Below are 16216 nucleotides of genomic sequence, written 5' to 3' on the forward strand. Positions count from 1 at the left end.
GTGTGTGTGTGTGTGTGTGTGTGTGTGTGTGTGTGCTAATGGAAAACGTGCATGTGTAGTGAATTAGAGTGAAGAGGCAGTGTGTGTATGTGTAAAAAAAGTGTGTGTGTGTGTGTGTGTGTGTGTGTGTGTGTGCGTGCGTGCGTGCGAGCACATTAACAACAGGGTAGCACCTTCGGCCTTCTCTTTCTTTAAAGAGAACCAGAGTAAAACGGGACCTTTTCTTCTAAAACAAAAGGAAACCAGTCACCGGCAAAATGACATTACATTTTGTAATAACTCATATTGCTTCAAGGCATTCTCTTGGGATTTACACTTCCACACAGTTGAAGGACTTGCAAACAACACATTTTTTTAATCGTTAAAATTAAAGCAGCAATATCCTTACTAGTATGGTATGGGTCACGCTCCTAGAACATTGAACCCTACATTTCCCATAATGTCGACCTTTATTAATTCCCCCCTTCTTTCTAAATTACTTTCAAATGTTCGCAAAGAAACCTTAAACAACTATTTTATTACAAGACAAGTTTCAATAAACTCCTTGTTGCGAATGAACTAAACTTCATGAGTAAAATAATTGTCCCTTTTAGTATTTAGCCTTGAAACAACCGTAGCTGAGTAAAAATCTGAGCAAGACTTAAACGTGAGCTTTTCGTACAATTTTTATTACTCTGTGCTACAGAAGACACATTTGTCAGTATGGCACCCTGGTGATCTTGGGTTAAACCATTCATGTCTATGATTTTCCCCCAGCCGGGACCTTTGTTGCATGTCCAACGCTCTACTGCTGGGAGATATGGAGAAAATCATTTATCACAATATTCTTGACCAAATGCTTCAATGTCAATATTTCGGCGATATTGCAGGGTTGTCTATTGGTGCTTTAACAAAGTGTTATTTACCCAGTGACACTTTTTTAATATAATAATGGCCCTACCCCCCGTCTCTTTCTCCCATCACTTCCTGTTATGTCCCTTCTGTCATCTCTACTGTCAAGTGTACGATAGAGCATAAAATTCCCCAAACATTAGGGTTATGACTTTTAATAGCCGTAAGAACTGTAAGAATGTCTCTACTTTTGGGAATACGGGTCAACATAACCAGTGAAAGAAGCCTTCAGTGAGCGATTGCAGTGGCAGAGACAGAAGACTTGCTCCTTTCATTCTAATGTGAATGTACACTCTCTCTCTCTCTCTCACCAGGTGCTGGTTCCTCAACAGTTGTGGCATTTTCGGCTTTCCTCAACGGCCGCTACCCAGCTGCTGACCTGACCGGAGACATCACCGTGTCCTTCAGCTTGCCGACAGGTAAACATTTACACACACACGCACGCACACACACACACACACACATGCTCGTTTGCATATGTGCTGGTAGTTTAGTTCCAATCAAAACTTTTATTTTAACAGGATAATCATTTTGACAGATGTGTTTTCCAGAAACATTGGTGGTAATGACTTTCTGTTTAACACCGCATAAATCAAAACTTGTTTGGCTGTAACAGCGTTGAGTGTTCACTTGTCCTTGTTGTTTTGCTGAGAACTTGGTAGAACGATTTCCATCTCTCCATACACCTGACATGGCCCTATATACAGTATATGCTATATAAGTCTTTAAAATGAAAACCCAAACTTTCTGCATTAATGTAAGTTACATTATGAATTTGGTAGCAGTGTGAACTGTGCAGTGTTCTGTATCGGCTCTGAACACCAGCTGCTAAGAGAGCACCGACTTGACTTGAGGACATCTGGGCTCTTTCCAGACAAGCCCGGTTCATCCCCTTACTCCCTCCAGGCGTCTGTTTCCAGGCCCTGCAATAATTCTGGAAGATATTACTTTCCCTTGCAAACCAACAAAACCACTCTTTATTTCAAATATCACAGATGTCCTTTTTTTCTTTTTTAAAACACTGATTTAGCATTCGTTCAAAAAATGTCTGTGTTTTCATGCTATTGTTTCCTTTGGATTGCATTTGCTTTGGCAGACCTGTGCTGGTGGAACAGTTTCCCTCCCCAGAAGCACATTTAATGTGAAATGTCTGGAAATATTGGGGAAGTGCTGCCTTTTTTGTTCAGCTTTATTGTGATGCTAAAAATAGCCAAAAATAAGGAGCACTTCAATGGGCCTTGGATGCCAAGCAGCTGGGGTGGAGTGTGTGTTGGGGGCTGATCCCGTGTTTTGGAAGGGACTTGTTGGACTGGAGGTAGATTTGGAAGAGGTTCATTAAAAGTTGGAGGAAGAAGAAGCACGCAAGAATGGGGAAAAAATGAGGTGAGGTAACCTAGGAGTTGGATGATGGTAAGGAGGTAAGGAGGGGAATTATGCATGGGTGGAGAAGAGGAAAGGGAGGAAGGATACAAAAGGTTGAGAGAAAGGAGGGAAGGTATTTTAAGGGCCAAAGACCAGGCGTTCCTCTTCCTCTCAAAGGGGTCGGATGGGGATATTTCTTATGTTTACTGACGATTGTTGCAACAAAAGATAAAATAGTTCAATATGTTATAACCTTTCAGAGTCGTGACATTCTGTTGAGTATTATAAACCATGGTGCAGTGTTCTGGTGTCTTACAAGCCTTTTAACGTGGTTACTCAGACAATTCAATTCAATTTTATAGTATCAAACCATAACAAGAGTAATCTCAAGACACTTTACAGATACATTAGGTTTCAACCACACTCTATAATTTACCAAGTCCCAACAATTCACCCCCCAAGAGCAAGATTGGCTAGTCAAAACTTCCTTTTAGGCAGAAACATTGGACAGAGCCAGGCTTTTTGTAGGCAGTGTCTGCCAGTACTGGTTAGGACACCAAGACACAGATATAGAGAAATATGATTCATAATAATTATAGCAGTTGTAATAATGAACAGTGGCAATAATTGTAACAACAAAGATAATGGAACTATTACTAAAAATAATAGTTGTAGCAGTGCAGGGCCTCCTCTCATCCTCTAAATGCTCTCCCGGTATGGGAGGAATGCATCACTTTGTCTCTATCTCTTTCTTTCTGCACTTCCACCCAGGGGTGATGATTATGCCTTGACACCACCCACCCCACAAAACCATCCCACCCAGTGGCTACTGTGCCTGTCTTTAAGCCCCCTAAAGGCTTTGACATTTAAGAAGACTGTTGAGCACCTAAGCCCTTTAAAGGAGGCTTGACGGTGTCTGTAGTCGTAACAATCTAGAAAGAATTTCATTAGTGCTTTTCCTAACACCCTGACAATGGGCTTCACACAAACACACTTCATAGGGATCAAGGGGTCAAGTTGGCGTGTACAGTACATTGTTTGCTCATACACAATGGGCATTTTCATCCGAGCTGTCAAAGATAAGTTGCGACTGTGCGGATAATTTCCATAAAACACGGCCAGCCATGATTCACTGGTTGCTAGGCCAATTCATGTGGAAACCTAGGGAGCTGGTTGGCAGTCTGTATTGTTTTCTTGAGCCTGCCAGAGTGACCAGCATCTCCACATGTTGATGTCTCCAGGAGGCTGCCATATTTTTGTAAGGCCCTAACTTGTTTAACAACCAGGTCTGTAATCCAGTTCCAGGGAACCCTTTTAGGCCCGTTGAAATTGTTGGTGTTGCTAGTTACCTCTGCCAAGCAGATCATTTTCTCAGTCCTGTTTGTTTTCATTGTACAACAAAGCTGCATTAACAGATTTAGTTCACTTGGTCCAAGGAACGAGTGAATTGTTTTTTGGTGATTGTTTTTTAATAGATTTGAGCTATTATAGCTAGATTATAGCTATTTTAGCTTTTTTTTCTAACTGCTCCACACATTTTTTTTGTGTGTTACTATATGTATTTGAATGCATTTTTCTGCAAATGCACCTTTTATAAATATCTTTCCTTTTGTTAAAATAGTAACTTTTGAGGCTTGTGCAGCCTTGAATGCCAGATGTTTTTACTCTATTTACTCAATTGTTATTTGCAATTTAGTTTTCAGTTACAGTGGAAATTTGAGTTTATTTACCTATTTATTCCATATTCAATATAAGATAAAATACACATTTATGGATCCACAGCAGGGAAATATGGGTAGATTCTAAGAATATAGAAAAAAAAAACAGAGGTAAAGCACTTTGGTGTTTCTGTATTAAATTATATAAAAGAACACCTTCTCAACCGAGTCACTTACTTTTTATACAATAAAGGCTTGCAGTCATGAAACACTCAACTGCCCTTTTTCCCCACCACACCAGCTAATGGATCCATAATTTCACTCATTTCAGCCGGTCTCATTTCTCAGCCGGTACAGGAGATTTTAGAACAGGAAAGACTGATTGAACACTGGCTGGCAGCGGGCCAGAAGTGGCTACCGTATGTGTGTGCTCTGAGTGCCTCATTGCTCCATTTGACATGCCTCCACGTTTAACTGGAGCTTTCACTCAACATTGATGCTTTTAGTTCTTTCTCGCTTTTCTTTTTTCTTTTTTTACTTTCTCTCCCTTCCTCTTTGTGTTGTACGAGCCTTTTTTTAATTGTTTTCCTTGTATTCTCCCCTCTAATTCCACTTTTTCTTTCTTTTCTTTGACGGTGCAGAGCACAGTACAAAGAAAAGTAATGACAGTGGTTAATGTGTGTTTTAGGATTTAGATAATACTTCTAAATATGAACATATTCACTTCAGACATAGCATGGCGTTGATCATCTATTCGTCAGAGGTGAATTTTCCTGAATGTTATCCCATATCAATATACAGTGTATGTATGTATATACACATATATATATATATTTACAGTATAAACATATTTATATCTGAGTACATTTGTACACAAACAAGTTTTAATTACAATAGGGAATACAACAAATCCATAATAAGACCTTAAAAGTACATGAGAATATATTGTTAGATTCTCTGTGTTGTTAATTGAATAAATGTGATGTACTTGACATAAAATGATAATTAGAAATATCAGAATATTTAAACAAAAGACTTTATGACAGAGAGAGAGATCGATCAATGCAGAGTTTTTACAGGAAAGAGACGCAGCAGTCAGGAAGCGTGACTTTCATCAGGTTTAATAACATGTGAACTTTCTGACTCAGCACCTCCAGTGTCTTTTCATTGGCCTGCAACCGGCCATCTGCTTCTCATTCACCTTTTGCAGGAAATCCTCTTCAACCAATCAAATCAGAGCTTAATCTGCCAGACTTCTATTGCTGCTTAAAGGTTAGAGAAGCAGGGGGCTGGCTGTTTAAATCCCAGAGCAGCTGGGGGTAATCTGGCAGTGAGGAGCAGCGATAAAAGATGCTCTCCCTTCCTAAAGAAGAACTCTGTTTCTCAGCCTTAGTCTTATTTTCCTATTTCAGTGTTACTGTTCTTCCCTTTCTGAGCGTTGCTGCTTAGTTTTGCAGATCGCTAAATCTTCCAAATGGGAGACAAAAGAGGACTTTAACTGTTGTCTTCCACATGAAGGTTTTTGCACATGTGGCAATCAGGGCTTATTAGCATGATGCTTACATATAATGATTGTATTACAGTCAACTATTTACATTTATAAACATTTATGCTGAACACTTGAAACATAATGTGGTAATACTCATGCATGGTTTCAAAACAGCTTGTTTAATGTTGCTGCTAACTTTCTATGCAACTTTGATACTGTCATGGCGAATGTTTTAATCATCAGTTATTTATATATTATTTGAATAATTATGAAATTGCATTTTATCCTGACTTTGAAGGGAAAGTTAAAATGACCCCAAACTGTCCATTGGGAGTGTCTTCTGTTTAAACTTTGGCCTTTTGCTGTTGTTTTTATAATGGCTGGATATTGTAGACAGTTAAAACAAATTCACAGGTGAAGTATTCATATTTTTGGGTTAAGTACCTTGCTTTTCTTTTAAACGAGTTGAACTCTTGATACTCATAATTTCATAAGAATAGATGTCTTTTTCTCTTCAGATTCAGTCAGGCCAATTTTCATACTAACCCCTCAACAAGCAGTTGTTTTATTTTGGATTTGGACATCTTATCATATTCTGGATCAGTCTGCACTTTCCTCCAGCGGTACTTTCCAAGTGTGGGAAGGCGAACAAAGCACCAGAGTGATGTTAGGGTTGTATATATCTATATGCAGGGAGAAGCAGGCTTTCCCAGGGAATCCCCTCCTCTTCCAACAGTAGAGTCCAGTTCTTCCTGTGCTTGGTCACAGGTCTACACTTAGTAAAACTAGATAGGAGGAGTGGTGCCTCTTACTTTTTCTGTTTCTGTGATCTGTCTGTTTTTCTTTATTTTTTAACCTTTAACTCTTCTCCTCTTCCTCTCTGCAGAGCTTAATCCCAAAGGTAAGTGGCTGTTGTTGGAATAGAGAATAATAGAATAGAGCAAGTAGAAAGACACAGACACACACACACACACACACACACACACACACACACACACACACACACCATTACAAAGATAAAACATGCACTGTAGATGTATACATATACTTGCAGAATTTTGGGATATAATCAAAACTACACTTTGTGCATTCCAACACTACTGTATATACAGGAAGAGACCATTGCCTGCTGTTTATATTCCTGTAACGTGATACTTGGCACACATACTTGTACACACATACACTTTTCCTCACTGTATGGAATAAGTAAATAACCATTTATATCCTTTTATACTCTCTGCAGTTTACACAGAAATATCATCCGTCTCACATACACACATTTAGGCGTACAGAAACGCATGGACTCACATGTTTCAGTGCAGCAACACACACACACACACACACACACACACACACACACACACACACACACACACACACACACACATACACACATACACAAAAACACACACACACACAAAGCCACAAACCCCCACACACACATGCACACATATTCCAGCAGTAGTGTTCCTAGTCGTCAGCCCGTGTTTGTTTTAGTCCGTCTGAATTTGTGTGCTTTGATACAGAATAGGATGTCCTGTAAACGATAGTGGTCTAAGAGGCCCTGCAGTAATATACATTCACACACACACACACACACACACACACACACTTTTTTTCTCCCATTTTCAACTCCAAATTGTGTTCATATGCAGCTATTTTGCATCAGCCAAATACATTCCTGAGGAGACAAAAAATGGCAAATTGTAAAGTTTTCCCCCTGTGTCAGGAAGATAAATGGAAAAGAAAAAGACTTAAGTACATTAAGAAAGCCCATCAGTTCACACACTCCACAATAACACGTGCGTGCTTGCGTGCTTGCAAAGTTATTTTTTGGCGGTGAATAAATACTACAACTCCTCCATAGCCGAGTTCCAGTGTCCTACTTGCCACCTGCTGATTAAAGTGAAAGGGGTTAGCGCCAAAGTTAGCTACAACTTTGGCCCAGGCTCACTGGATTAACCTTTACGTTGGGCAAGCTATTCTCATTTTACTGAGTAATTTAACATTTTTTTTTGAGAAAAAAAAGTATAACATTTCTTCAAATGTTTTTGGTACACATATACAGTCATATAAAATGTCAGGAAGGTATGAAAAAAAAAATGGATACCCCCCAAGCCTATCTTAGTTATTGTAACATTGTAGAATGCCAGATGACATATAAAACAAAAATGATCATTGAAGGATAACATTTATCCAGAAATCTACACCTGCACTTTCTGGCTCTCAGTAGGGCCGTTTAATGCAAATCACTAATGCACAATAGCTGCATATGAACATGATTTGTTGAAGATTGGGCTGTGCTGTGACTGTGTGTATCACAGAGGAAATGATAAAAAGACACACACACACACACATAAAGAATGAACATATTTGTTCTTTCACATACGTACGTACGTACGTAAATCACACACACACACACATACGGCTGACATCACTGCAGCTGTGGTAAGAACCTGATCCTGTACAGTGGTCCTCTACTCAAATAAACTCTGTGGTCTCTCTCTCTTCCCACACACACACACATATTCTGGATAATTGGAATCCGAGTCCTCTGAGACAGCAGTACAGCGGAGCTACAGCAGCTTTAACAAGTAGCAGCAGTGGTGCTCAATTGGGATTTTAAGTGTGTTTAACAGTTGACAAAGCCTCCCACATCACCAGCAGTGCAAGCAACTATCAAGGGTTAGGTTTGGGCCTACCTGTCACTGTATGTGAGGGATCTGAAGAGTCAGTCTTATCTAGACAATTAAAAGCAGATTACAGAAAACCAAAGCTTAATACAGGCAGTGAATGAAATGCAGTATCTGTAAGACAAACACAGTAGTCTCAGTTCACTGTACCTGGGAAATGATGTTTAGTCAGTTACTCACTATGTGTCTTCATTCTCACTGCAACATCTCCTCAAACACCAACGATCTGCTCTTGGTCTTTGCAGTGTGTCTTGTCATTCCTCATGTCATCAAATATGACTAAAAACAGTGACATTTGAGGCCAATGATGCAACGTTTATTTTTTTGCCGTGGCAACGCTGACAAACTACCATCTAGCATTGAAACTCGGCAGCTCCTGCGAAGGTGACGTGAGTCAGGATGTGACTTTAGCAGATACAGAACACATTGGAGTCAGTTGGAAATTGGAACAGTGTGTCCACGAAACCTGTTGCTGTTCAATCTGATCAAAAAACAAAATGGCTTCCAGATGAGAGAAATAACAAAAATAACAACAGGGACAGTGTGTTGCTGTCTGATAACCTTCGGGTTTCATGAACTTGTGCATTTATTACGATGGATGGATGGATAGATAGATGTATAGATAGGTAGATGTATAGGTAGGTAGATAGATCCTGGATTTTATTACATTTTCAACATTTCCACACTAGCAAATTTCCTGACTTTTTTGGTACTCTTTTTGTTCTGAACACTCATTTAATCAAAAACTTGCAGGGAAAAAAAGGATTAATTGTGCGTTCTGCATATTACAGCAATAACAATGATATACCTCTAATGTCACGATAGATAACAAGTCCAGATTTAGAAACTACTGAGTCAGTTGTGTTTCAGTCGGCCTCAACAGAGGTTTCCTATTAGAAGTACGTAATCTTTCCTACTTTGTCTTTTGATTAGTTTCCAGAAATGTAAAATAACTCATTTAATTGGTTTAAAGCTAGACTTTCTCAGAGTGTGTTTATTCACCTGCTCGATCACTCGGCTCCCTTCAGGAACAGAAATCTGAAGCCGTTGGTCCCCGTTTAAGTTCAGTTAAAGTGGCTCTGGGTATTTGCTGCCTTCCGTCTTTCCTTGATAAAACGTGCAGTGCTCCCCAAGCGTCCGTTTTAGCGACTGTTAGTAATACAATACAGCTAAATTCAAATTATACAGGGATAAAGATTTCAGGCAGATGTGGTTTGTGGGTTCATATCAGGTTTTGGGTGAAACAGCAGGGGTTGTTGATACAGCGCAAACAGCTTGAATTATGACTTCCATTTGTTGCTGTAATTATATTTTCAACATAATACATATGTCTGGACGCCCTGAACAGTCTCACAGATGTGTTGGATGTGATGCTTTTTTAAACTTTTTATAAAGTTTGCTTTGTGAAAAATTGTAGCACACTGATACTGGAACAAGATGAGATTTCCAACCACACACACACACACACACACACACACACACGCACACATAGCAGCGACTAGTAAATGACGACGCTGCATTTGAAATAAACTGAAAAATTTTTCCCCTGGCCTTTTCCAATCTTTCATGACCTTCACTCCCTTCTTCTTTTTCCATTTCACCCTTCTCTCTTTCTACCCCTTCTTTCATCTTTCCTCTCTCTTTTATCTTGTCATCTCTTTAAATTGAGTCTCTCTCCATCTAATCTAATAATCTAATCTCTTTATCTAATCTCCTTCTGTATTTTCTCTCATTTGTCTTTCCCCTCCCAGTGTCTCTGACATTTTCTTACAATGCTTGTATTACCCCCCCCCCCCCCCCCCCCCCCCCCCCCTCTCTCTCTCTCTCTCTCCCCCCCTCTCTCTCTCTGTTGTCCCCCACCCGTCATCAACACCAAATGAATAGCGTTTCTTGTTTTAATGTTTAAATCCACACAGCAGCCTGATTCACCCTGGTGTGTACAGAAAGCATCCCTTTTCCAAACTCCATTAAGCATAGTTAGAAACAAATGTCTCATTCCGACTTAAATGAGACGGTTGGGAATGAAGTTTCAATTTCAGTGTTGCTCATTTTCCCGGTTTGTGGGTAAATATGAATCCACAACATACCTGTTTCTTCCTATTTATCCGTTCCATACATATCCCATATACTTTACCGTAGTGTTGACCGTTTTCCAAAACATAACAAAGTTAATTTTTACATTTAAAAAAAGAAGCTTTTTCCTTCCTTTTAGGCAGCCAGTGGTTTCATTCATTTCAGAATATGTTCTGAAATTCAATTTGGAGACACTCGAAACCTGTTTGAGTCTGCCAATATTACACAGTGTATATCCTGTCTACTCTTATTAGTGTCAAAGTTACCTTAAAAAAAGGTGGTGTGGCTTGGAAAAATGGCCATCAGAAATGTAAAGTATGTGTTGTAAACAAGCTACCCACTTAAAGTGGCAATATGTAATTTTTAGTATGGGTTTAGCGGCCACTTTGGACAAAAGCAATAGTGTTTTTACAACACCTGTTGTTGTAAAAACTATTTTTTTATAATGATACACCAAAATCTGTGACCCATCAGAATGTGTGCTTTGTAGCACTGTCGACCTGCTGTAAAACATTTTGGGACTTTGTGGGAAAAATCAGACCCGGACAGAGTCATTACTAAGAACTATATAAAATTAGCTATCTTTTCCCTGTTAGTCTCAGGTCATTAATGACCAGTTGGAACTATGCACAGTTTCAGAAACGTGTAACATTTACATAAAGTCACTTTAAAGACGCAAAATGTATACCTTAGAGTAGATCTGGAGCTGATGTTTCTACTGTTACACCTGCTGGTGGGTGGAGTTTCACTTTGAAGACTACTGAGTCAGCTGGATGTTAAAAAAGAGAGAAATTGATCAAGTCCAGGCATCAAACAATTATCTGTATCACGAATATGTTACTTTCCCACCATGGGGGATTGTTAGCATTTAGAAAAAGATTTGCATCTGAGCGGCATCCGTTGGAAATGAGCTGTGAATGAACCTACACCAGACCCAGTCTCAGTTACAACTGGAAAGGGTCTGGTGTCAACCAGGCTATAAACGTGTTACATATTCAATTTGATTTATAGTATCAAATCATAACAAGAGTTATCTCAAGACACTTTACAGATAGAGTAGGTCTAGACCGCACTCTATAATTTACACAACAATTTCCCACAAAGAAGCATTTGGTGCGACAGTAGTGAGGAAAAAAAAAACTCTGACAGATCCCGGCTCTTTGTGGGCTCTTTCTGTCGCAGCGTTTTGGACACAGACACCGATACACTTATAAAGATATAGAGAAACATTATTCATAATAATCATAGCTGTTGGTATGAGGAACATTAGCATTTATAGTAACAATAAAAAACTATGACCAGAAACAATAGTTGAAGCAGTACTAGTAGGGCGTAGCGGGGCACTTCGAAGCCCAGAAAGGGATCGCAGGACGTTGATTGGACCATGATGTAGGTGCAACCCCAATCCAAGGAAAACTATGAGGCGAGAAAACATAATCATATTCACAAACATATTCAATTTAATAACATGTGGATTTAACAATCTCTTTGGTGTTTGTTAATGTGATTTGTTGAAATCACCCAGAACAAAGGATCAATGAGCAAGAGGAGACATGAAAGTGAACCACAGTCCTCCTTCTTCTCTAAAAAAAAACTCCCTCTCTCTTTCTCTCACTCTCGCTTCTCCTTCTCCTTGCCTTTCTTCCATTTTTACTATTTTCCTTGGCTTTCCTTCTTCCCTTGTTCTCTCTCTGCCTCAGTTCATGCATTCAAACCAAATTGAATTATTCACATAATCACGCAATAATTGCACGTCTGGAATAAAGAAGGTGCAGAGTAGTAGCAGGTAATTATTACTATCTGTAATAACCTGGAACATTCCCTAATTTAACTGTCGCTCGCTCCCACCGCGGCTGTCGTTTCTTATGTCACTTCTCTTCCAAACCGTCTCTCACACTGGTTTATTTCCACTCCTTTTCTTCTGCTCACCTCAGGTTTTCTCCCTCTCCTGTCGTTTAGTTCACCTCCTCTCCCCAGGTTCCCTCGCTCCATCTCTTCTCAACAACAGTTTTCCTCCATCACCCCTTTTCCCCTCGCTCTGTTATTCTAGCTAAGTGTAGATTTCTGCCAAGCTCAGCACTGCTTAAGCTCAGGACATAGTTATAGTTGGCCTAAACTCTCCTCCTCCCTTCTCTTTTTCTTCTCAAAATCCCCCACACACACCCACACACACTTTTCACAAAACTTCCTTTTCGACTTTTCGACAAACCCCTCCAAACCTGTTGTTGATGTTGAGTCTTTCGGCCTCGCAGCGCTCAGATACTCCTGTAATCTGAATATCTACAGTTTTGACTGTGGTAACGAATGTTAACCTGACTGTTTGGAGAGTGAGAGCCTAAAAAAGAAAAACGATGTGCCGACCTTGTTTGATTCGTTTTGACTCGCTGTAGGCGAGTTTTGCGGAGATGGGTGCCACTTAAAGGGGAAGTGGGCTGTGAATTTAAGGTGTTTTAGGAGAAGGATGTCCGCGGTTTGAGAGTATGGTTAAAATAATGCTGAAGGAATCCGTTATTATTACAACCTCAGAACTTGAAATTTCTCTGTTGACCAAAATACTTTAGAGTAAAGACGACCCGAAGACTATATATATTTTTAGTTTTTGTAAATAAACGTTTAACGTTGACAAATAGAGTCAACACCCTATGCAGGCATTGGAAAGGACTAAATTGTGGACAACATGGCCAGAACATGCAACAAAAAAAGGGAAATGAAAAATCTATAATGTTTGAGTTTTTATTTCTAATTTTCTTTTTCTCAGGAGTTCCCAGAGTTCTTCAGACCAAGTTCAGTCTTCCTTTGGCATTGGTGTGTGTTCCTACTTCTCCAGCCAAAACCACCAAGTTTAAGATTACTGTGGACACCAACCAGCCACCAGTCAACCTCAAATCCATTTTCCCAGGTAAAACAGACTAACACACATGCACACACTCACACAGACTGATGCTGTTATCAGTTTCTCAAACAATCAAGGCTCTTAATCCGAAATCAAAACACATTGCATTGTTTAGGACTTTGGCAGTGGAGACTTCTTTTGTAAACTGATATGTGAATGCACAATTATGATACATTATAATGCTGCTATTGCTGCCCAGCTTGTGGACTACTGTAGACCTGCAGTCTTACGTGATTGGAGGTGTTAACTAGTTAACGTTAATATCTCTGTTAAAATCTCGGTTTAGTGTCCATGACAGAGTGCAAGATGAGTGTTTGAAACAAATGAACTAAAAGGAATGCTGTCAAAGCAATGCACACATGTAATTAACACATATGTTGTACATAGTGGAACAGTGCAGGAACATGACAGGCAATTATTGAATTTCATTGAACCTTTAAAATGCACATGCAGACCTTCCTCCACAACGCTATGGAGGAGGGTTTGGCTAGTACACACAGCATTCTTGGATGGGAGAAAAACATTCAGGGCCATCAGAGGGCGTCACACAAAGCCAAACTCCGTCTAAGGCTAAATAACAGCATGAGACCGATTGTCGACAAGTACCTTAAAGGTGCTCTAAGCGATGTTGGGTGACTTTACTTCTTGTTGACATTCGAACAAGACGTTCCCCTCCCTCCTCCTCATCCCGTTCCCCCAAATCCTTCTTGTCGGTTACTGGCTGGAACTCTGTTAGTGAATGCTTCGTGGTGCAGGTGGGCACAGTTTGTTTTTACAGTGTGTTCTGGGGACAGGCAGCTCACGGACAGTTTGATGTTGGTTGTATGTGACAACAAATGGTTGCATAAAACACGTGTGACATCGTACAGAGCACCCTTAAGGAAAGTTGAAGTTGAAGAACTTTGTGTGTGTGAGTGCGTGTGTGTGTATGTGCATTTCATCCCTGGGAATCTCTGTACTGTTTCCCATTTATCTTCAGTACAATCAGCTACAATCAGCAGCTCTGACGTCTAAACACCGTTTAGACTCAGTTTTCATACTGACTGTGGGTTTTTTTGTGTAAAGAGGGATTTATGTAAGCTTGTGCCTGCTTATATTGTGTGTCTTTGTGAAGTGTGACTGTATCTGGTTCATCTTTGGCGTCTTGCATCACGATAGGCCCTCCTATCTGTCTCATCACACTGCTTTCTGTCTTTCTGTCTCGGCAGAGTTTTCAGCTAAATCAGAAGATAAGGATGGGAGTAGTTTGGCTTTCCAGTTCTTGTCAGGAGCCAAGGTCACCGTGGTGGCCTCCAAGACCTCCCGTGAGTCTGAAAACCACTACATACAAACTGTTCAACCTCCTTCCCTCTGGTAGGAGATACAGGACACGGGTCGCCAAAACCAGCTGACACAAAGACACTTTCTTTCCCCAAGCAGTCATCGTTACACTGAAGTCAATCAACACTGTCCTGCTCATGTACCTCAATTACAATATTGTTATCAATGTATTGCCATTGCATTGAACTGACTTGCACTATATTTATACTTACGTCTTTTTTGACAGTCAGTTAAAACCTTAAAAAGGACATACAAAAACTACTTTACCGTAGATTTTCTTTAGGGCTTTATTACGTGGAATTAGATCGATGCATAAACTCCAGTACTTACCAATACCAGCATTTTAGGCAGTATCGGAGGCGATATTGATACAGGTATTGATATCGGAACATCTCTAGTTCTAAGCTCACAAAAATGGGTCTATGGTAGGGCGAGATGGAGTGGAAGAGGTTAATATGATTATGATAATCTGATACTGCTGCCTTTTGATGTCCTTAGTCATCATTCTAAACCTCTCTTCAAGGCATCTTATTTCTCCCATCAATTTTATAAACTTTGACAACCTTCTTGATACCATTCGCCATGTTTTAAGACTTTTTGTTATGTCTTAATACACCTGTTTGATACAGTTCATCATGACTCTTTAACCATCACTTTAACCTTCATACTTCTGACGCGTTTCTAACTCTAAGCAATGTTTTTGTATCTTTCATAGTCCCTTACCACAGATAGCCTTTGCTATTATTTCATTCTTAGGACCTATTTTAACATTTTAGCACCTTTTTTAGAAATCTTTAAATAGCTTTTTGCAACCTTTTAATAATGTTTCTTTACTTTGACTTTTCTCTTTACTTCTTAAGAGCGTTACCGTATTCAGAGCGACAGTTTTGAGGATATGTGGTTGGTGGTGAAGGAGTTGGTCCTGAGATTTGACAAGCATTTCTCCAAACTGGGAGTCAAAGACTTCAAGAAGAGCTTCAGTGGGCCGCTCCCTATGCAAGAGTACTTCCTTTCTGTAGACCACCACTTCCAGGTACACACTGAAGTTGATGCTTTAGTCGACCTAAACAAGCATTTCCAAGTAAATGAGAAATAATTACGTGTGTGTGTGTGTGCGTGCGTGTGTGTGTGTGTGTGTGTGTGTTAGCTGCGTGTCAGTGCTCAGCAGTATCAGGATCTGCTGTCCGAGCGGGCTGTCCAATTCAGAGCCATCCAGCGCCGCCTGCTGACACGATTTAAAGACAAAACCCCGGCACCACTGCAGAACCTGGACACACTGCTGGACGCCACGTACAGCCAGGTCAGACACAACTCACATAGTTCTGCTTGAGAGTCTGGGGTGTTCACGTGGGTAATGAAAGACGGGTGGTTGGAAGAAACTGCTTGTGCTAGGTGACCCCGAGGGGGTTTCTGGAAGTAGAAGTTTTTTTTGAGTAGAAGCCAGTTGAGGGGGTTCAGCATCTGATTAGGATGGCTCTGAGAGGAGACCCAAGTGCAGACTCACAACACGCAGGAGGTTAGATATCCCATCTGGCCTGATAACACCTCAGAAACCCCCAGGGGATGCTGGAGGACACGGCTCGGGAGAAGAAACTCCAGGGCCAAGCAACTGCAAACAATCTAATTTAATCTAATTACTGCAACCTAAACTATACAGGCAGCAGAAATTATATAATTTTTATGTATTTTTTAATTTTTCTGTCTCTTGGAAGTAAATTTTACCTTAGAGAGTAAATCTCACTTCCCAGCTCACTTTTGCTGTCTTTCATTAACTCAAACAAACACACACACACCCACATCTACAGTAAGTTTCACACACACACACACACACACACAC

The 16216-nt window shown here is 40.1% G+C and overlaps 1 protein-coding gene across 3 annotated transcripts in view; it reads left to right on the forward strand.

The window, feature by feature from the left end:
- The window catches only part of bbs9 (Bardet-Biedl syndrome 9), a 155021-nt gene that overhangs the window by 40511 nt on the left and 98294 nt on the right, over positions 1-16216 (forward strand). For 2 of the 3 annotated variants that reach the window (XM_034874432.1, XM_034874434.1), the window contains exons 14-19: positions 1206-1310; positions 6287-6301; positions 12925-13065; positions 14268-14363; positions 15240-15412; positions 15527-15679. In XM_034874432.1, coding sequence (XP_034730323.1) covers positions 1206-1310; positions 6287-6301; positions 12925-13065; positions 14268-14363; positions 15240-15412; positions 15527-15679 — 683 coding nt within the window. The remainder of the gene's footprint in view (positions 1-1205; positions 1311-6286; positions 6302-12924; positions 13066-14267; positions 14364-15239; positions 15413-15526; positions 15680-16216) is intronic. The other variant, XM_034874433.1, reaches the window with a different exon arrangement.

The sequence above is a fragment of the Etheostoma cragini genome, chromosome 6, assembly GCF_013103735.1.
Source record: "Etheostoma cragini isolate CJK2018 chromosome 6, CSU_Ecrag_1.0, whole genome shotgun sequence".
Classification (NCBI taxonomy): domain Eukaryota; kingdom Metazoa; phylum Chordata; class Actinopteri; order Perciformes; family Percidae; genus Etheostoma; species Etheostoma cragini.